At 46.0% G+C, this 15000-nt stretch overlaps 2 protein-coding genes across 4 annotated transcripts in view; one reads left to right on the top strand and one right to left on the bottom strand.

The window, feature by feature from the left end:
- Positions 1 to 12917, bottom strand: part of LOC126984165 (zinc finger homeobox protein 3-like) — a 46778-nt gene extending 33861 nt beyond the window's left edge. Inside the window, exon 1 of one of the 3 annotated variants that reach the window (XM_050837575.1) lies at positions 12238 to 12917. The gene's annotated coding sequence lies outside the window, so the exon portion shown is untranslated. The remainder of the gene's footprint in view (positions 1 to 12237) is intronic. The other 2 variants (XM_050837576.1, XM_050837577.1) reach the window with 2 other exon arrangements.
- LOC126984114 (uncharacterized) overlaps positions 12274 to 15000 on the top strand; it is a 105286-nt gene continuing 102559 nt past the window's right edge. Inside the window, exons 1-2 of the mRNA XM_050837499.1 lie at positions 12274 to 12301; positions 13118 to 13237. Of these exons, the coding sequence (XP_050693456.1) occupies positions 12274 to 12301; positions 13118 to 13237 (148 nt within the window). The remainder of the gene's footprint in view (positions 12302 to 13117; positions 13238 to 15000) is intronic.

The following is a 15000-nucleotide window of genomic DNA, read 5'->3' as shown; positions in this document are numbered from 1 at the left end:
CCTCCCTCCCTTCCCCCCTCCACCTGGTCGCCTCCCTCCCTTTCTTTCCCCATATGGCCTTCTCCCCTGCCTCTTCTCTCCCTTCCTTCCTCCCTCCACCCCTATAATCCTCGGCTCCCTCATTCCTCCCTCCCTCAAGCCTCCCTTCGAAGGTAATCAGGAGAGTGAATGCCAAGGTGTGTATGCCTTAACCCTACCTACCTACCTCGGCCCACCTATTGCTACTATCACTAAGGCCGCTGCTAATGTTACTACTACTACTACTACTACTACTACTACTACTACTACTACTACTACTACGACAACTGTAAACACGGTACGAAAATAGCTCCTCTACCAACATCACCACCACCACTAATTTTGCGTTACAGAAGTTATTATTATTATTATTATTATTATTATTATTATTATTATTATTATTATTATTATTATTATTATTATTATTATTACTGTTACTATTGTTGTTTTTGTTGAAATTGTAATCGTGGAAAGAGACCACGGTAAGGTACATTGATGAGCAAGAAGGAGAGAGATAAAGAGCGAGAGAAAGAAAATAATAACAGAGTAATGTGCAGAAGCGCTTGTGATGTCAGCCACAATGCGCTGCGTCACAGTCTCCGAGCAGCTGTTGTTGGTGACGTCACGCGTGTTGTGACGTTACCGCTGCGCCGGCCAATCACCGCCGACCACTGACCTCCTTTACCCCTCTCTCCCCTCCCCCTCCTGCGTCGCTCCCCTTTCCCAAACACGAGACAATGAAATGATTCTCCTCTTAACATAGTTCTTACATTGTTTGCTTCGTTATTGTTGTCTTTCATTATCATTATCATTACTATTATTACTATTGTTATTTTCTTTATCGTTACGCCCATTACATTATTATCACAATCATCAAGAGTTAGGTAAGTGGAGCATTAGTCAAACAATTAACATTATCATCCAGAAGAGGAATGTAGAGAAAGAAACACACACACACACACACACACACACACACACACACACACACACACACACACACACACACACACCCTAGACTTTTATCCGTCACAGAGCACAAAGGAGGACGTCTACCGGTCATGCAAAGAGGGAATAGGAGGCGCCCATGCTGATGCTGATCCTCCTCCTCCTCCTCCTCCACGCCGCCGCCACGCCTCATGTAAGTATAGGTTGGAAAAAAAAGCTGTACAAAACGTTTGCTTCGTGCCGTGGGTGGATGAAAGGCTTCCGGCTCGACGCCAACTAAATTAATACAACGATACACGGCGAGTATGCAAATGTGGCGCGTCTTTATAGTGCCGGGGGAAAAAATAAGAAAACTTGCCAGGAAGGAGGCACACAATGGTGACTGTGGCGGTGATGGAGCTGGTGGTGGTGGTGGCGGTAGTAGTAGTAGTAGTAGAAGTAGTAGTAGTATAAGTGGTTGTAGCAGTAGTAAAATAATAATAATAATAATAATAATAATAATAATAATAATAATAATAATAATAATAGATAAATAAAAAATTGTTGTTATCATAGTATCAATGATTTCAAAAGTAGTACTATTGAATACCAAGTGATTATTATTACTCTCGTGACAACAGTACTAAGTCATAATCATAACTGTTATTTCAATCAATATTAAAGTTTCTATCATTTTAATCCTAATGATGATTATTATTATACGTTCGTGTAACTTTTAATCAATAATGTTTGTGCTCTATCTCTTTTTCAACTTTCACCTTCCATCACATCCGTTCATGTTGCATCAGCGTTGCATTAGACACGCGTCTGTTTCCACACACACACACACACACACACACACACACACACACACACACACACACACACACACAACGGTCATCGACATCAGGAGAAGTAACGTAAATATTCTGCGAAAAAGGAAGGAAGGAAATAGAAGTAAAAGAAAAAAAAAGAAAGAAAATAGGCGGTCTGTATGGAATTCATGTGCACCGCGGCATGAGCGTGTAGCCGTGTGCACACCCGCCATGACACACGGCGGCAATGCACAGACTGTTGCTCGAAGAATGGCGGCGAGATTATACGTGACGCATCACCGTAGAGACGCACACGGTGTACTTATGCTGCAGGCCCGGGGGGGGGGCGAGGAGAATGAGAGGGAGTGTGAAGTTGGGGGATTGAGGTAAAGAGCAAGGAACGGATGAGAGAAATGAGGTAAGAATGACTCTAAGGATGGGGAGGCCAGGGAGGGATAGAAAGGGAGAATGGGGGCGAGTTACCTCCCTAGAACGCCCTTACTTCCTCATCTGGCGCCACAGTGAGGCGCGGGCGGCGGCGTGCTCTTCCTCGCAGCCCTGCAGGGAGGGAGGGAGGGAGGCAGGGGGAAAGCCTTGGTGGAGTGGTGTTTCTCAATCTGGTGCCCCCTTCCCCCTCCTCCCCTCACGCCGCAGGTACAGCACCGCATCAATCACGGCGGGAGAAGGTAAAAGAATAAACGAAAGCTTATTAAATCCAAACTGGACGGAGGAAGAAACTCACTGGTGGTTAGAGTTTAATGTGCAAATCTCATGCGACCAAATAATTGAGAGCCAGCGCCGGGCGGCGGCCGCGGCACTCCCGCCCTTGCGACGAGGCGCGGTAAGTCCCGGTCACGCATGCGCTGCTTTCCTTCCCAAAAAACGTAACGATTTCGAAGAATAGTTTTGCTAACAGGAAACAGGGCGATGGATTGCGAGACTTATTAGATAGACGAGGCGGAGTGTAAAGCACGACTTCGGTGGTCATCGTTCGGGAAGACAGTCATCCTCCTCGAAATCGTACAATTACAATACTTTAGAGACAAAGCATACATTACATTCCTCTGGCCCATAACTTCTGAGCCTTTCTTCAACTGCTACAGTGTGAAACAGGAGCAAATAACGAACATGAAAAAGTGTTCCGACTGCTCCACAAAAAGGTGAGAGTACCTGAAGAAAGTATAATGCGGGGCGAAGGGACAAAATGATGCACTTACAGAACAATATAAGTCATCTGCACAGGAAACCTCAGATCTCTCTTTATTTCCTTGTTGGATCTCCTACAATTATCATGAGTTCAGTCCTCCAGCCCCGCGAGGGAGACACACCCTTACGCCCTCCCGACGCAAGTCTCGCCGTCACGATGAATTTTTCTGCTATCAGGCAGGAGGCAGCGTGGCGGGGCCTTGATAAGAAAGGATATACGTGCGTGCTTATTGTGTATGCCCGCGATGAATGCACGAACACGAACACAATGTACACAAATACTAACAAGCTCGCACTATGAATATAACGCACTCAAGAAACGCAAACAAAGGAAGGACATATATGCACACGGGCCATGGATACACACAACCTCCCCCCTCCCCACACACGCACACTTATATATACCTACACCTACACAATGAAAATAATGACTACCTCCAGACCACCACCACCAAAAACAACAACATCAGCAAGACAAACAAACCAATCCAACGGGAAGATGAAGAAATTACATCAACTATAAAAAAATAAAATAAAACAGAGAAGATGAGGCAGGAAGGAAGAAGGGACGCGAGGGAGGCGCAGAAGAGGAGGCAGAAGGACAAAAAAAATGTTTACCAGCAAGAAACAGAGGACAAGCAAGCACAGGACCCGTGACCCTTCATTCGCCTGTGATCATTTGGTGTTGTCACGAGCCACGATGATTCCCGGCGATCCAGCGAAGCTCTAGACGTATTTTGTGCCCTGACACGAAACCTCGGAAAACCCAGCCAGTCATCAGGTAAGTCAAGGACGGATTAGTTAGCGAGCCCAGGTGATAACTAGAACCTTTTAACGCGACCTATAGATGTGTGTTTTTACCGAAGACATCATGATTCCCGGCTCAATAAGTATTTTGTGACCAAACACGAGCCTCGGAAAACACACCCAGTCATCAGGTGAGTCAAGGACGGATTGGTTAACGAGGCCAGGTGATAACGAGAATCTTTACCGCGACCCATAGATGTTTGTGTTATTCCGAAGACAAAGCGAACCGATAAAGAAGAGATAAAAAAAATAGGGTTTCTTCCTCTTATAAGATTAAGGTAAATAACAAAAACGGTTGGAGCGTTAAAAAAAAATTGTCGATATGGAACGGACTGAAAAAAATTGAGAAAGAAAAGAATACCGACCGCCAGTCCTTTGGAAATTAAAGCAACTAAAATATATAAAAAAAGAAGGAAGGCCAGAAATTGTACGTTGCATTCACGACTCCATCCCGTGAATGACGTGCGTGCAATGATGGTTCGTCGGAGTGATATTTTTTTTCGTCATCTTTGTTCTCGTCTATTTTTTTTCTCATTTTACTTTGCACCAGAAGATGAAGGAAGGAAGAAAAGGAAAGAAGGAAGAAGAAAATAGTCTAATACGTGCAATGATGTTTCGTAAGGGTGATTTTTTTTCTTCATTTTTGTTCTCGACTTTTATTTATTTCACTTCATTTTACTTTGGAGCGGAAGATGAACCCGAGGAGCTCAAAGAAAAAAAATAGTCTACTACGTGCAATGATGTTTCGTAAGGGTGATTTTTTCTTCATCTTTGTTCTCAACTCTTATTTTTTTCACTTAATTTTACTTTGGAGCGGAAGATGAACCCGAGGAGCCCAAAGGAAGAAAATAAAAGGTCTAATACGTGAAGAGAAACGCCAGAACAGAAATTCGGAGGGAAGAAAAAGATTAATTGTCGATCATTAATTGTAACTTTTCTTCATCATTGTCTTCAGGATCGGGAATAGTTTCTTGATAACCCGCGAGATGATAATTGATCTGAGAGCGAGAGCGAGAGAGAGAGAGAGAGAGAGAGAGAGAGAGAGAGAGAGAGAGAGAGAGAGAGAGAGAGAGAGAGAGAGAGAGAGAGAGAGAGAGAGAGAGAGAGAGAGAGAGAGAGAGAGAGAGAGAGAGAGAGAGAGAGAGAGAGAGAGAGAGAGAGAGAGAGAGAGAGAGAGAGAGAGAGAGAGAGAGAGAGAGAGAATGATAAATGAGAAGGGCAGAGGGTCGTGCGAGGGAGAAAAAGAGAGGAAAGGTTTAGGTAAGGGCAAGGAAAAGAGGAAGTGGAAGGGAGATGCAAGCTTTAAGAGGAAGGAAGGCAGTACACTAGGCATCAGGAGGAGGAAGAGGAGGAGGAGGAGGGAAGGAAGGAGGAAGGTCCGTTTTTCACCGTGAAACTGTGGCAGACAGTAAAAGAAAAAAAAGGAGCAATATAATAGACCGTAGGAAAAAAAGAAAACTGTGTGCCTGTATTTCTCGTATCAGGGAGGAGACGGAGGAAGAAGCAACAGGGAAGGAAAGATGGAAGAAAAAAAAGGAAGGACAAGAAGCTGCTGAAAAAGAGGTGAGAGAAGAAAAACCTCGCTAAAAATAAGACCATGACAGTAAAAAAAAAAAAAGTAAAGGAAAGGATATAAATAGGGAGGAAGTGATGGAGAGAGAGAGAGAGAGAGAGAGAGAGAGAGAGAGAGAGAGAGAGAGAGAGAGAGAGAGAGAGAGAAGCATGGGGAGCAAATAGAAAAAGGTCAGAGGAAGAAAAAACAAAGAGAAAAGATGAGCAAGCAGTAGAAGGGAGGGAGAGAGGGGGGGGGAGGATAAGGACTACGAGTTGAGAAATAGAAAAGAGGAAGAAAAAAAACACAAAGGGAGCAAAGCGAATGGAAAAGATTAGAGTAAATAAAAGGCAAAAGGAGCAAGCAATAGGAAGAAAGGGAGGAGAGGAAGGAAGGGGAGAGCAAGGGTAAAAAATAAAACAGGTAAACGTAATAAAAAAACAAGGAATATAAATAATAAGTGGAAGGAACTGAGGAAGGGAGAAAGAGGGCTACGGATAGAGAAGGGAAGGAAGGGAGGGATAGGGTATAAAAAAACAGGTAAAGTTAATAAATAAAGAGCAAACGATAAAAAGAAAGAGAGAGGAACTGAGGAAGAGGGTTACGGATAGAGAAATAGGGAAGGAAGGAAGGGATAGGGTAAAAAAAATAACAGGTAAAATAGATTAAAAAAAGAGCAAGCAATAGAAAGAAAGAGTGAGAGGAACTGAGGAAGGGAGGAAGAGGGTTACGGATAGAGGAGGAGAGGAAGGAAGGCACAGGGTGGAGGGAGGAGCGGGTGACCGACGGGCAGCACACCAACACTCAGGTGAGGGAAGGCGGGAGGGAGCGGTCGCCAGGTAAGAGGGATGGCCGCCGCCGCTCGCTGGTCGATCCCGCACATGACTTATCCTTTGCCTCCCGCCGCGGCTCGCCCCAGAAATAATGGACCCCGAGACGCCCTCACACCCGCCCGCCGCCGCCGCCGCTGCCGCTGCCGCCACCAACACCGCCACCGCCGCTGCCCTGGCTCGTAATAAACACTCATTCTTTTATTGAAGCGAGGTGAAGAAAAGAGATAAAAAGAAAAACATTATCCTGAATTTTGTTATGTTTTTTTTTTTATTACCAAGGTTTTAAATGTTTCCTATTCGCATACATATAGCACTAACCACTAATACGTTTGTTGCTTCATTAAACATTCATTATTTTACTGAAGCGATATGTAGAAGAGAAGTAAAAAGAGAAACAATATCTTGACCTCTGTGTTATTTATTTTTTTTTTAATTACGACGGTTTCAAAGGTTTCTTATTTTCATACAAACATGCCGCAATAACCACTAATACGTGTCATCCTTTCATTGCAAAGCTGGAGAAAAAATATTAAATGCGAGCAAAAGAATCCATTTTCTGAACTAAGTGTTTCCTAAGTCGTTATATTTTATGGCCTACTTTTCATTTCTTATTAATTGCTCCTTATCTTTATACGTACAAACAGGTAAAGCTAATCATCCTCCTGCACAGGTGTGAAAAAATAGGAGAAACAAATCATACCATAAACATAATTATATCCTGAACCAATTAAGTGTTTCAACGTAGCTTACTTATCTTTTTTCCATGATTTCTGGTGATGTTTTTAATATCAAACTCTACTTCCGTAATAAAATAATAAATTCAATCCAAATAACACTCATAGTAAATAGATAGAGTAAGTAAGTGTCAAACCAATAATGTCTCCTATCCCTCTCCCCTCCCCCACAGCACAACAGGTAAGCTTGAAAATCGTCGCCTAATACAATAAACAGGTATTCTTCAGGTGCGAGGCAATGCTTATCGAGACTAACAAGAAATAACAAGTCGTGTGTGGCAATAGATAACCCGCAAATAATAACAGGACTTCCGAAAATAGATTCACACACACACACACACACACACACGCACACACACACGCACCAAGAAAGCTACACCCGGAAAACAAGAACTAGGGAAAAAAAGGAAACTCGGAATAAACTAAAAAAAAAGGACAAAAATAAAGACATGAGAAGAAGAAAACAAACAACTGTACGAAAAAAGGTAGTGAAAGGGAAGGAGGAAAAAGAAGCAGGAGATAAAGACGAAAGGAGAGAAAAACAACAACAAGAGTACAATAGGAGGAGAAAGAGGATAAAGGAGCAGGAGGTAGAGACATAAGAAGAGAAAAACAACAACAGAAGTGCAAAAAGGAGAGAAAGGGGAAGAGGAAGAGACTAAAGCAGCAGCAAGAGGAGGAAGAACAAGAGGATGGCGAGGGACAGACAGACACTTAGAGGCGACCGACCGGCCACATTGAGGTCGGCCAAAGAGCGAAGGCAGAGAAAAGGAAATCCAAGTGTGTCTCGAGCAACTTTGGACTTTATAACGCTGTAAAAATGCCTTACTGGAGGGCTTGTCTGTTGCATGTTAAGCCACCGCCCTCACACACACACACACACACACACACCACGCCCTGCCTCCCCTCCCCCTTCTCCCTCCCTACCCTCACTGGTCCTTCCTTCTCCACCTCCTCTCCCTCTTCTAGTCCTTACTCCTCTTCCCCCTCCCCCTCCTCCTCCTCTTCCGACCCCAAGCGTACACATACATACACACATGCGTACATACTCTAACAAACGTAAACACAAATACATACACGCACGCACTCGCACATTTCATACACACACACACACACACACACACACACACACACACACCACACCACGCCCAATCCATTATTTATATTTTCTTTCACGCCATTCTGAACACACACACACACACACACACACACACACACACACAGGATAATCGACACATGGGGGGGAGAGGGGGGGAGCAATCCACTTCATGAACACGAGCAAGATATCGTCAGACAAATCCCGCGCGAGATAAGAAAGATAAGGAGACAAATTACTCCAAAAAAAGGGAATTCACATGACAAAAAGTACATAAGGTAGCACACTGCAGGAAGCCGAAAGCAACACACACACACACACACACACAGAGGGGACGATACGGCTACCTCACACTAATACAAACTCTGGAATTTCAACGCAAAAACCCAAATCAAGCTTCGACGAAAGATCAGAACAGCACGACCAAAATAGTGTTCGGAGGTGTAGAAAAAAACTTTTGCAAACACGACTGCCATAATGATTCTTGCATGGCCTTAGAACTTTTAACGTGGAAAACATTTCTAAACACTTTCGTAGCCTGTGACATCGAAATCAGTATGTAACCAAAACGCTAAACAGCACTTATTACATTTTAAGATCAAGTTTATTCAAGTAGATTCCACCCAAGTTGTGCTGTGGCGAATATCTTGTGTTTTGAGTGTATGCCTAAGAAGGTAGGGAAGAAGGGAGAGTTGGGGGCTAGCACAGAGGGGGAAGGAGGGAGGAAGGGAAGGAAGGGCACCAAAGATGAGGCTGGCCGACACAAAAGGCTGTTTCTTGGACGTGTTTGCTCTCGTACAAAGGGCGTGTCAGTAAAGAAGCCTACACAGTCGCCCTCCCTGACAGACAGATTGAGGAGGAGGAGGGAAGGTTAAGTGCAAAAATAGATGAATCGATCGGCAACACAGATACAAAAAAATATAGAAACATGTCCGCCGAGGTATACGAGTGCCCAGGACTGCTTTGGGAAAATAAGTAAATACGTCAAAAAGAGTCTTAAGCCATATTCTTAAACATTTCGGGACCCAAGCACACATAGAAGTTTTAGGCATTTCCAGGGGTAGTTTTATGACCCCTCTGGGAGTTTGACCCTTCTCCTGTATGCCATGAACCTAATGAAAACGTATTAGAACCTGACTGATCTACTCTTCAGCCTTTGGAAATACTTGATGTGAGGGATGGAAGCGTCTGACAATACTTGAGTCACTGGGAGAGAGACAAAAGTGTGACATTAATGATGCACTGCTCGGTCCAATCTTACGGCGGAGTTCAATTATTATCACGCTGAATAAAACAAATGCCCGTCATGGCGAGGGATGCCCGGGACCTCCTCAGCCTCACACACGACCAACGAAGGGATTACAGAAACATGTCACCTCATTCCCTTCACGACAGACACACAGAAATAAAAAGAAAAACACTGAACAAAATGCCTCCTCGTTTGAATTTCTAACTAAACGATACCTTATTCCTTTCACGACACACACACACACACACACACACACACACACACACACAGACACACAGAAATAAAAAGAAAAACACTGAGCAAAATGCCTCCTCGTTTGAATTTCTAACTAAACGATTCTAAACAGAGTAAGATTATGTCGATAGTGGCTTTCTTATCTAAATGGCCTGGCTTAAGCTATCTTCCATGACGTGTAACAGCAGACCTTTTATTTATAAGTCTCGCGTCACTTGCCACACACACGAAAAAACACATTATAATGGCTGTACGATATCCGACGGTATTATGCATGGATTATGGCTTGGGGCTAAGGCTGACTAATGTCGTTTCTAAGTATTCGTCGGAAAACAAGAGTCAGGGGCGTGGAGGGCTTTCTTATCTTAAGCTGTCCTCGTTTCTGGACTTAGAACATTACCAGTGAGGAAAAAAATAACACTTCCAAGGCTTATAGACCAATAGACTATACAGCTTTGAGCAACACACACACACACACACACACACACACACTTCCTTAACACCAATTCCTTCATATTTTTAACACTCGAAGATGTAAAAAATGGGAAGTCCACGTGTTTGACTAAATCATCTTGCACACACATTTTTGCACCGAGTAGTAGTTTAGAAAGAAAAGTTCGCGGTTGAAATCAAGTTAGGAGAGGTTATGGCGAGTTGAAATATTCCCGCATGGACCTTTGACTCGAATACGCAACAGAAGAGAGTGTGTGAGTGCCCTAGACTGTACACTATGGAACACGAGGGACTGAGTGTGAGTGTGAGTGCTTGTGGAGTGAGACATCGGGCGGCTCGCGGGCCCCCGTCGCCGCCAGCCACGACACAGCCACAAACATGGACTGTCACACACCGAGGTACAAGTTTGGCTCGCTGGCCGTCCCCCCGCTGGGCCGACACGTCCAGCGCCGCGACGGAGGAACGTGAGGACCTGCCGCGGGGAACGAGGACCTCCAGTGAAGCTGCACCTCCACTAACACCACACTGCCACAACACTATTCACGCTGGCACCACAACACTAATCACGCTGCCAATACTACCTTCCTGTACCAAGCACCAGCACATCAACAAAGTCCTCAAATATCGGATCAGAAATTCACAACATCTTCCTCTGAGACATGTAACGTTGATGCAAGTGACGAAACGAGAAGAGTGTAACATGTGCGGGTGTCTGTTCTCAGCGGCCGCCTCCTCCATAACACCAGACACGGAGTCACCCCGCGGCCAGATTTAATATTTTTTTGGCACCTCTGCGTGTGCTCGCCGCCCGGGTTCCGCTGCGGCTTTCGACACGAGCCACGCACACTGACTATTATCACTGGCGACTCCTATTTGCATGTACGGCCTGCGGTGGGAGGGGCGGGGCGGGGCGGGCGAAGGGCAGCTGGGTGGGGTGCGTGAGTGTGTGGTGTTTGTACACGCCAAGACAAGTTGGCACATCATCACCAGCAAGCTCACCACCACCGCACTCTGCCACCACCGTAGCGTTACTGTTTCTCACAACACTGATTACTCTCCACAACATAACTCCGGCGCACATATAACGTATTTATAAATTAATTCTTAGTACTTCAGAATTTCAGAAACAACAATTTCATGACTAAAGTTAAATTTGAACGATAACCATCCAGAGCACTAAATCTTGTTCACTCAACGGCCAGGATAACGTCTCGCTGCCTTGCCTCTAACCACACTCAACTAAGAGGAGAGAAAAACAGCTAATGAAATAAATGCATGTTTTCCTCGACAACTTCTCCATTACATAAAATGAAATAGCCAGGGAAATTCTCATTTTGTAGTCTGCAGTAAGCGTCCTTCCATTAGCTAATTACCAGCACCGCCACTCTGCCTCTCCCGCTCACTCCAACACCACCACCTTCAACACCGTCCCCTCGGCCCGCGGCTCGCCCTCCTCCTCCTGTCCTGCTCACACACTCGCCTCCACGACACTCAGGGCCCTAACACGAGGCTGCCGCAGGACACAAGTTAGCCGTAAGCAGGAACAGAGGCGGCCAGTTAGCGGGGCAGGTCCGCCGCCCAAGTTCCGGTCAAGGGTCTGAGCGAGTCCAGTTTGGCTGCCACAAAGTTTCCGGAGTTGGGGGAATCAGTCGGTCGGTCTGATAGGAGTCCTCATTGTGCCTCGCCTTGACGCCCCACCAAAGATTGTTTTTGTTGGGCGATAAATTACCGACCATTGTTGTTGTTGATTTTTTGTGCACATTACAAATGATGATGCCGACGCTGCCAGTTTTTTTTTCTTTACGTTAGGACGAGTTACTAAGCTTATGTTTCCATCGAGTCTGTTGATATTTTTTTTATTATAACTAAAATGGTTTTGTTTATTGTCTGACCGACGCACTAAAAAATACACAAGCAATGAAAATCTCGGTAGTGAGAGTTGAGAGCTGCGGTGCTATTTCTCGAGGCGATGCAAGAACACTCGGGAGTGAGACCAAAGTTGTCAAAGAAAGAAAAGTTGAAACAAAAACAAAGTGTCTTGGGATATCACCGGTACTCCGAAGTAAACTTATACAAGCGGGGCAGCGTAAAAATTAAGTTTTCTTTTCCATGATATTAGTTACAATGTAATTATAAATTGTCTGATTTTTTCCTTACAGAGAGAAGGCCAGCGCCTATAATCAGGCCGGGGATGGCACTGCCCCGCGCGGCGCCAGAGTTCAGCTTGGCGGTGGCCGCGTCCGGCACTGTCACACTCGAAGTTGACAAGTCTCAAAAAACACAAAATTCTACCAAAGTCCACAAGTTCGCCCTTACCTGAGGTCCACATCGTCCCTCGGCTGGCCGTGCCTCATGCTCGTGCAGCCGCTGGCCTGGGCACGTGAGCTGAACGCCCCCCTCCTGCTAACACTTGCTGGGCTGGTAGATGGTAGTGTCGTCGTGATAGGTAAAGTGGGCCTGGCCCCCGTGCCCGGCCTTGCCACAGGGTAGGCTGCACGTGGTGCGGGCGTCACTAGCACCATGTGCCACAACACCACACTGAGCGGCTACATCCACCACTCCACATGCACAAGTATCACTAGCGTGGGACCTCCGTGGCCGCCACCCACCGTCTGCACATCGTAATGACGCCTCGGCGAGAATTAGTAGGTAAATGTGGCGGCGAGTATGCGCGGGCTGGCCCACCACCGCCACCTCCCTGCGGGGGGGGCGCCCATATGGAAATGAGAGGCGCAGGGGGGAGGGGGAGGCGCGCCCCGCGACACTACACTGCTCCTCCGGCAGCACTGAACTCACAGCTGCCGTCTGCTCTCCTCGCCGACCACTGTTCGCGCTACTCCCACTGTGCTCCACACTGGCCACTCCACGTCTACTCTACAGTGTTCACGGCACGTTCCTCAGCGACGACCAAGCGCAGACTGTCATGCGACCGCGACGAGTAACTGCGGCGGACTGGAGGCGGCGGTCCCGCTCCGACCCCGCTGCTAATTACCGCCGCGCCGACCAATGAGCGTCCACGGCCCACCCCTGGCCCCGCCCCCCGCACCGCCCAGCCACGCCCCCTTCGCGGTATGCAAACGAGGCTCTTAGCGGGCGGCGACCATCACACCGTCACCGCCGCTGCCACTGTCGCACCAGAAGCCGCGACTGCTGCCACCACTGCCACCACCGCCCGGCCACCCACCTCCACGGCCAGGCAGCGCCTCGCACCGCACTTTACGGCACCATAAATCCCGACTTCTCCAGGGGCAACAGGCACGGCGGTCACCTCACGCCCCCAGCACCACCTCCCGCACCTCCTCCCTGGCCCCCGGCCGTGTGCCTCACACCTTGGGGAGGCATCTCCACCTTCTCGACACCTATGCCACCTCATCTTTTTTTTTTTCTCCCCCAAGATTCTTGTGGAGCCTCACGGAAGAGGGAAGGCTCGCACAAGTGGCGAATTTCGCTCCACGGCGGGTAACAGGAATTTTTACTTGTTTTCCTTCGTGTTCCACTGATGTTCGTCTGCACGTAACATGAAGACTCCGCCCTCGGGCCGCCGCCACCGCCACCACACTCACTGCTCCTCACAGCCCCGCACCCTCTGAACTTCATCCCTGTGTGAAAAATATTATAATTTTGTAGTTGTGTCTGTGCGCGGCGGTGTTTGTGAATGAGCGGCGGAAGGCGGCGGTGGTGGCGCTGTACCCAAGGCGAGTGTTCACTTCACACCTGGTGCGGGAGCGGCGCGGGTCGCCTGGCACCACAAACCTGCACTCTTGGTTTTACTTGGGGTCGTTCTGGCTGGCACTCTCCCTCGCTGGTTCAGAGGTGTGACACGCCACCTTACGCAACACCCAGTGGCCCGCTGCCTCGTGTGTCAAGGGAGGGAGACCCAGCTTGTCGCCTCCACCTGACATAACATACTGACGGGGTTACATTTGTCTCATACACGATGCTAAGACATACAAACACTTCTGAGGGTTGGTGTTGAGGGGCGCCTCGTGGGGAGGTGAGTCACAGAGGTGCTGGTGACGCTGAACAGGCCTGCCACCACTCTGCTGCCCTCACCAACACTCACAAGGGTCTTGGCAGGGCTTGTATCAATTCAATAGCTCTTAAAAACAAGTCACACTATTTATACGACGTAGTGCTTTGCTTTCTTATGTGTTTTTTCGCGCTTTGCTTGAGGAAGGAGGTTCAGGATTTCTACTACTTTAAACTCTCCTCGGCTTCCCCGTCTCCTTCATCACTGTTGTTTAGTTCCTAAGTAGTGTTGGCACTACAGACATTCATGGAGCGAGTCTTGAGCTACTTCATTACTCTTTTACTTTTGGTTAGTTTGTGTCACCATAAAAAGTAGATCTGATTCAGTGCTTTAAATAGTAAAGAAAATATACCTGGTATAAAGTAGTCAATATATATATATATATATATATATATATATATATATATATATATATATATATATATATATATATATATATATATATATATATATATATATATATATATATATAAACAGGAAGTGTAAGATGCATGATTTATTGAAGTCGGCAGCAGGTAAGGCGTTCTTCAGCTTTTAAGTGGCATTCTCCGTCTCGAACAAGAGACCGTTGACAGGTGTCAGAGTTGAATATATTATATATATATATATATATATATATATATATATATATATATATATATATATATATATATATATATATATATATTCATTGCCTACCACTTGAAACATTTTCGTTTACACACACACACACACACACACACACACACACACACACACACATATATATATATATATATATATATATATATATATATATATATATATATATATATATATATATATATATATATATATATATATATATATATATATATATATATTTCGGTCACTTTCTCGTATCAGTGTAAGGGAACACTTAACGTCGCCAATTTTCTTGTCTCATACACGTGAAGGTATATCGAGGTACGTTGGGAAGTAACGAACCACCGTCGTGTCTGTGGCCGCGGTGTGTGGACGAGAAGTTTTGGGTGTTCGGTGTGATGACAACGCTGGTGGGCGACAGTCTGCTCGTTGCTACGCCTCACATC

Source organism: Eriocheir sinensis, chromosome 56, assembly GCF_024679095.1.
Source record: "Eriocheir sinensis breed Jianghai 21 chromosome 56, ASM2467909v1, whole genome shotgun sequence".
NCBI classification, from domain to species: Eukaryota; Metazoa; Arthropoda; class Malacostraca; order Decapoda; family Varunidae; genus Eriocheir; species Eriocheir sinensis.
This window is presented reverse-complemented; position numbering and strand designations above follow the sequence as displayed.